Here is a 7764-nt window from a genome sequence, read left to right on the forward strand (position 1 = left end):
TATAGTTATCTATTTTTAGCATGGCTCTGGAACAGACACATTTTCTTGATCTTACTCAGTACACATTAATACCAAGTTTGCTCATGTTGCCGTATCTTTTTTTTAAATTGAATTTGAACTGCTTAATCTGAATAAAAATTCAGACTTACAGAAAGGTATAAGAACAGTCCCATGTACTCTTCATCTAGATTCACCACTGTGAGCATTTTGCTCATTTGCTTTCTTCCTCTCCACATGTATGAATATAAAATAAATGTTTGTTAATAACATAATTATATTACATAATAAACAAAGGAACATGATTATTAGCAAAAATATCTTAAATGCATGATTTTTATTCAGACTAAACAGTTTCAAAGTGTGGCAACATTAACAAATGATGTTTATAGCTTTAAAGTTTTTGCTAAATAACCGGAGAATAAAGTTGAAGAGATCATGACCTGTCGCCACAAAATTCTTCGTCATGTATCTCTTGACAAGAATATTCTTACCTAACTATAGCATAATAAAACTCAAGGAATTTAATACTAATACTATTATCTAATTGATAGTCTGTATTCAAATTTCTCTGAGTATCTCAATAAATGTCCTTGATTAGACTTCTTACCAGCCTGCCCCAGCCAGGACCTCCATGGCATTTAGTTATCACATCTCTTTAACCTCCTTTAAACTGGGACAGATTTTTGCCTTGTTGAGGGGGGTAGTCTTTCCTGACATCTGATTATTTCCTCACTATTCAATTCAGGTTTGCATTTTTGGCAGGAATTCTAGGTAAGTAATGTCGACTCGTTCTTAGAGACACTCCCACCAGATGAGACAACTACTGTCAGCAAGTTCCATTACTGGGGATGTTGACTTTGATCACTTAGTTCAGGTGGTGACTTCCAGATTTCTCCAATGAAGTCCTTTTTTTTAACCCCCGGTAATTAATAAGTAATGGAGCAAATATGTTGAGTGTATGTAAATAACCTGTTTCCCAACAAATTTCAAGCACTGATCTTAGCATCATGTGACCGCAGATGATTCTTGTCTGACTCCAATATTGCTAGGTGGTTGCAAAGCTCTACTATTCCTTTTACAGGCACTGTCATTATTCTTAAAAATCTGTATAGTTTTAAGATATAAAATACTGCCTAGTAAGACCTTCATAAAACAAAGTCCTTTCTTTCCTCTTTAGGTCAGTAGTTTCCCTGGTATATAGAAATTAGTCAGTTTTTGTTGATGACATCAATCATTAAAACATTTACTAAGCCCCAAGTCTGTGCTACACACAGTGCTAGCACTGGAAATATAAGCAAGAATAAAATGTCTCTTCACTGAAAGGGTTTATAATTCAGTAGTAGGTAAATAAATAAGTAAACATACTGCACTTGAGCTCATGAGAATGTTATGTCCTCGTCAACAATAATTACTGATCTTTTTCTCTTTGTCAATCTAAGAACAAAAGGACTTGTTTAGATGTTTATTCACTTGTAGGGAGATTTCGGATCTTTACAGTTTTTTTTTTTAAGATTTTAAAGTAATCCCTACACCCAGTGTGGGGCTTGACCCCACAACCCCTAGATCAAGAATCACATGTTCCACTGACTGAGCCAGCCAGGTGCTCCTATTTTTGGTCTTTCATGTGTCTTTTGTGAATCACTTCTATTCTTTGCCTATTTTTCTACTCGGGTATTTAATTCTTTCTTATTGATGTATAAAATCTGTTTACATAGTAGTAAAATTAGTCTTTTCTGTATTTTTCTGAACAATATTTTCTCCAGACTTGTTATTTGACTATGTAAATGGTATTTTGTATCAAAATGTTTTATTTTGTACTTAGTAAGACCTATATCAATTTATGATTACAAAAACATTCACATCAGTTTCCTTCTAGTACATTTTTCAGGAAAGATTTTATATTATTTATTGGCGAGAGCACATGAGAGTGAGAGAGAGAGAGAGAGAGAGAATGAACAGGGGTAAGGGGAAAGGGAGAAGCAGACTCCCCACTGAGCAAGGAGACAGATAGGGCTCAATCCCAGGACCTTGGGATCATGACCTGAGTGGAAGGTAGACGCTTAACTGACTGAGCCATCTAGGTGCCCCCTTCTTCTAGTACTTTTTTTTTTTTTTAAGGTTTTATTTATTTACTTGAGAGAGAGAGATCACAAGTAGGCAGAGAGGCAGGCAGAGAGAGGGGGGGAAGCCGGCCCGCTGCTGAGCAGAGAGCCTGATGTGGGGCTTGATCCTAGGAACCTGGGATCATGACCTGAGCTGAAGACAGAGGCTTAACCCACTGAGCCACCCAGGCGCCCCTCCTTCTTCTAGCACTTTTATGGATTCCTTTTTTTAAGTAGAAATCTATGATACAAAAGGGGAACAAATGACCCTAGCACCGTCTCAAGTTTCACAACAAAGCAGAAATGATTTCAAGTGACTTCAAAATCCAGAATTTTGATACTATATCCCAAGGACAAAAAGAACAGGAAAAGAAACTCCTAAATTGACTCTAGTTGTTTTAGTGTTAGTAAAACAATATCGATATTGTTATTTTGAAAATATTAAATACATAATGTTATATGTTAAAGCAAACGAGGGGCACCTGGGCAACTCAGTGGGTTAAAGCCTCTGCCTTCGGCTCAGGTCACGATCCCAGAGTCCTGGGATCGAGCCCCACATCGGGCTCTCTGCTCCGCAGGGAGCCTGCTTCCTCCTCTCTTCCTGCCTCTCTGCCTACTTGTGATCTCTGTCAAATAAATAAATAAAATATTAAAAAAAAAAAGCAAAGGAGTAATTGCATTAATGTTTTTAGGAAGCCAGATTGTCAGGGTAAAGGAATTCATTGTTTCAAAATATTTTTATATGTTATATATTTTTTTAAAAGACGCTGGGTAAAATTCTATGATTTCCCTCTGAATTGGAAATTTTAGCATAAAGAAAAAAGAAATTTTAGCATGAACTTATGTTATATTTTTTCTTTCTATAAAGATGTGATGGGGTGCCTGGGTGGCTCAGTCAGTTTCGTGGCCGACTCTCGGTTTCAGCTCAGGTCATGATCTCAGGGTCGTGAAATCGAGTTTGGTGTTGGGCTCTGTGCTGGGAATGGAGTCTGCTTAAGATTCTCTCTCTCCCTCTGCCCCTGTCCCCTCTAAAAAAAAGGTTGTAAAATACTTAAGTTACAGGGATGAAAAAGTACAGCACAGGAAATAGAGCCAATGACACTGCAATAACTTTGGTGACAGACGGTAACTAGACTTACTGTGGGGCTCACTTCATAATGTATAAAAATATGGAATCACTATGATTTACACCTGAAACTAACAGGATATTGTTTTAATCCTTTAAGTCTTCCTGGTGCTCTCTAATGCCTTTACTACATACTGTTCTGTATGCCGTGTGTGATTAAATAGTCCCCTACCTTCTTTGGGAATGGAATATGTCAGTGTTTCCTTCTTTCTCTGTGAAGAGCCAGATAGTAAATATTTTAGGCTTTGCAAGCCATACGGTCTGTGTGGCAACTACCTCAATCTTCTGTTGTAGCCCAAGAGCAGCCATAGACAATAAGTAAACAAAGAATGTGGCTGTCTTCCAATAAGATGTATTTAGTCACTGAAATTCAAATTTCATATAGTTTTCACTTATCACAAAGTATTATTCTTCCTTCAATTTTTTTCAACATTTAAAAAATGCCAAAACTATTCTCAGCTCACAGGCTGTGCAGAAACAGTGGGCTAGGTTTGGCTTACCACAGGCTTAAAAAAATGGAAAGTCAATTATTCTTATAGTATTTGTTTTTCACCTTCTTACTGCTACTCTATTTTTTTCAACACTCTCAGAGAGTGAATCATCCTATAAAAAGTAGACCCACATTTCTGGGTTTCTTAGAACCTAGGGGGTCTCCTGAAGGGCTGCCCTTAATGTTGTCCTGAGGGTGAATTCCTTCAATACAACTTTGTATCTTTGCTCCAATATCCTTCCCCACAGTATTGCCAGGTCTTGTCGCTTACAGAGAAGGTCATTAAAACCAGCTACTACCATTCATACTAAGCTATTCGTTGGAGTGGCCTTTTTTTTTTTTTTTTTTGAGTGTTGTTTAGAATAGTCAAAGAACCCAAACCAACTCATTAATAGGGCATTTGTTATAAAAATTATGGAATTCCTTAATAAATCCATGTAATTCTGTGTAGCCATTAGAAAGGATGAGGTCACCAGTATAGAATAATAGTATAATATGATAATAGTTCAGGTACTTAAACTGTGTAAAAAAACTTTTATTGATCCTGAATTAGTCCAAATGAAAAACAAGTGCTCACCACTGTCCTAGAAAAACTTCTTATTCTCCAAAGTTTTCTAGTCTTCCCATTAAATCTTTGAAGCCACATTTAAGGTCAGTCTAAATATACTCACAGATTTACTGAAAGACTAAAAATGGATTTAACCAGCAGGTACCAAAAGAGTTTTAGACTCTATTTTTATAATCTATCCTGAATTTTCAGGTGTACAGCTTGAAGATGGATATCATGTTCTGTTTAGTTTCAAGCTTTTGATACAGTAAAAAGTTGAAGTGTCCCACAGTTATGTTCCAAAGACTTACAGAGAGCTTTAGCATATCAAGGATAAAGGTATTCCACTCCTGAAGGCAAATCAATTATGATGAAATGACATTCTGTTCATAAATTACAAATTCAGGGCCAAAAAAACTACATCCTAAGGCCTAACCATCCGTAGAAAACCATTTGTGCATACTGAACAGAAGCTATTGGAGACGCTAAACATTTAATCCACAGACTACCTCAGGAGTCAGATCTCTACAATTTGTAGTTAAAATATCCTCACCAATTCTCCCTCCCGCAAATTCTTCATTAGAAATGACAAACAAGCAACTCTCAAAGTCCGCATGCTCAAAACCCACCACTTCCCAATACTTGCTTTATTATACACCAAACTTTATAGTATTCCTAGTATATGTCCTTTACTTACCAAATATTTTTAGCACTATTTGTCTAGCACTGTCAGATACTATTCTACATGCTTTATATTTACCTATTAAAATTTCATAACAACCTCTGAAGTAGGTGCTATTATTATCTCCATTTCACAGATGAGGAAACTAACATGGGACATTTAATTTTATGTACCCATTTGGCTAATCCATAGTACTCAGAGACTTGGTGAAACACGAACATAATTGTTGCTCTAAAGTTGAGTTTTAGATGAGATTAACATTTAGGTATACTTTTTTCTTTTTTAAAGATTTTATTTATTTATTTGACAGACAGAGATCACAAGTAGGCAGAGAGGCAGGCAGAGAGAGGGGAGGCAGGAGAAGCAGGTTCCCCGCCGAGCAGAGAGCCCTATCCCAGGACCCTGGGATCATGACTTGAGCTGAAGGAAGATGCTTTAACCCACTGAGCCACCCAGGCGCCCCACATTTAGGTATACTTTAAGTAAAAGCTGATGACCCTCCATAATCTAGGTGGGCCCCATCCAGTCAGTTGAAAGCATTAAAAGAAAAAAAGATCAAGGTATTGTCCTCCATACCCCCTATCCCCACCCCACCCCAAGTAGAAGGAATTCTGCTTCTACACTGCTTTCAGTCCTGAGTTACAACATCAACTATTCCCTGGGTCTATAGTCTGCTGGCTTATACTGCAAGATTACAGACTTGCCAACCATGACAATCCCATAGAACAATTCCTTAAATCTCCACCCTACACACACACACACACACACACACACACACACACACACACTCTATTAGTTCTTTTTCTCCACAGAACACTGGTCCATATGAAGTTACGGGAACTTGGCCAAAGTCATAAAGCTAGTAAGTGCAAAAGTTGTAATTCAAACCCAAGTACTCTAAACACAGAGACTGTATTCTTTTTTTTTTAAATATATATTTTTAAAGATTTATTTATTTATTTGACATAGAGAAAGAGGGAGAGAAAGCGCACAAGCAGGGGGAGCAGCAGGCAGAGGGAGAAAGAGAAGCAGGTTCTCTACTGAGCAGGGAGTATGATGCAGGGCTTGAACCAAGGACCCTGGGATCATGACGTGAGCCGAAGGCAGACGCTTAACCCACTGAGCCACTGACACACGCCTTAAAAATTTATTTTGGGGGTGCCCGGGTGGCTCAGGGGGTTGAGCGTCTGCTTTCAGCTCAGGTCGTGATCTCAGGGTCCTGGGATGGAGCCCCGCACAGGCTCTCTGCTCAGCGGGGAGCCTGCTTCCCCCTCTCTCTCTGCCTGTCTCTCCGCGTATTTGTGATCTCTCTCTCTCTCTCTCTCTGTGAAATAAATAAATAAATAATCTTTAAAAAATTATTTTTAAGTACTCTCTACACCCAATGAGGGGCTTGAATTCACAACCCTGAGATCAAGGGTTGGATGCTCTACTGGCTGAGCCAGCCAAGTGCCACCCCTACCACCTCAACTGTATTCTTAATTCAATGAATTTGGTGATTGCTAAATGATGAAAACAATGTAAAATTAATTACTTACCAAGTAGACATTGTTTGCTGACTGTAGTGAATAGTACAAATGGACAATGAAAGGACTTTTGCTTAGGGCTAAGGCATCCCTCTCAGCTTGTACCTGATGAGTCATATTTTTGTTGATCATATCTGCTTTTTTGACAACCTATGGTAGACAACATAACAATATATTCATTTTATTTTTTTATTACAAGAGTGTTCTCAGGTTTCGGAGTTGCCTTTGTGAAAACAACCAGAGATAGAAAGAACATAGATGTCCTTGTCATTGCCCTCAGGAACCGGTCAGAAAAAGAGCTAATATGGTAAACAGAACTAACATTTCTTCAGAGAACGGCTTATTTTAGCATCAAGTGGCATCGCATCCCTTTTGAGAAGGAAAAAGAAGTAAACACATGCTCCCCTAGTGCCCTACATATTTGTAGAAAAATAGTTCCATCCTACTAGTCTTATAACAAATTCAAAGGTAGTAATGTTCCTAATAAGCCCCCAGATAATCAGGAACCTAGGCACAGATAATTAGGAGCTAATAAATTTTCTTTAACTTCTGATTCTTTGATGGATGGGAATTGAATCAGAGAGAGGAAGAATATTGGAAGTTTGTTCGCCCAGGAAAAAAACCTTAATAGTTAAAACTACTGAAAGTTAACAATCTCAAATGCAGTCTTACAGAAAATAACAAACTACTCTTTTCAAGTTGCCAGGTAACTGGTACAGAAGCAAAACTGTAATATAATCTATATTAAGATTGGAGCACTAAACTGAACAGTCAGTAACATTGAGATCAGTTGTCAGAAAGATTAAAAGACATATTTCTTCCAGGGACTCATTAAGAGTAATAAAATCACTATTAATGTGTATAATTAATACACTATAAATTCCAGCCTTATATACTTTCCATAAGAAAACTGAGGGAAATTGACAAAGCCAGTCTGTAACGTGATTTTACCTGTCATTCCACTAGATTGGAAACTCTGTGAAGGCATGTTTGTTTTTGTGCAACACTGGACCCTAGACCCTACACACAAAAGGGATACTCAACAAATATTTATCGAAAAAATGAATTGGTATTTTTATTTCGACAACTGATAATGACTGATTAGGAAACAGAGTAGAAAGAAAAGCAAAAAATTGGTGGAACATATGAAGCAAGGAAGAATTAATTTCAATGGAGTGGGTCGGAAAGGTTAGGTAAGGTTTGAAGAGCGAAGCGATATGCGGCTCCATCCCGGGACTCCCAGGACTCCGGGATCAAGACCTGAGCGCTCAACTGACTGAGACACTTAGGC

General features: G+C 37.8%; 1 protein-coding gene across 1 annotated transcript in view; it reads right to left on the bottom strand.

Annotated features, from left to right (window-relative positions):
- Nucleotides 1-7764, bottom strand: part of LOC111139705 (microtubule associated serine/threonine kinase like) — a 31300-nt gene that overhangs the window by 22886 nt on the left and 650 nt on the right. The window contains 1 exon segment of the mRNA XM_022492047.1: nucleotides 6486-6623. Within this exon segment, the coding sequence (XP_022347755.1) occupies nucleotides 6486-6623 (138 nt within the window).

This window comes from Enhydra lutris, unplaced genomic scaffold (assembly GCF_002288905.1).
Source record: "Enhydra lutris kenyoni isolate GAN:26980312 unplaced genomic scaffold, ASM228890v2 scaffoldscaffold113, whole genome shotgun sequence".
NCBI classification, from domain to species: domain Eukaryota; kingdom Metazoa; phylum Chordata; class Mammalia; order Carnivora; family Mustelidae; genus Enhydra; species Enhydra lutris.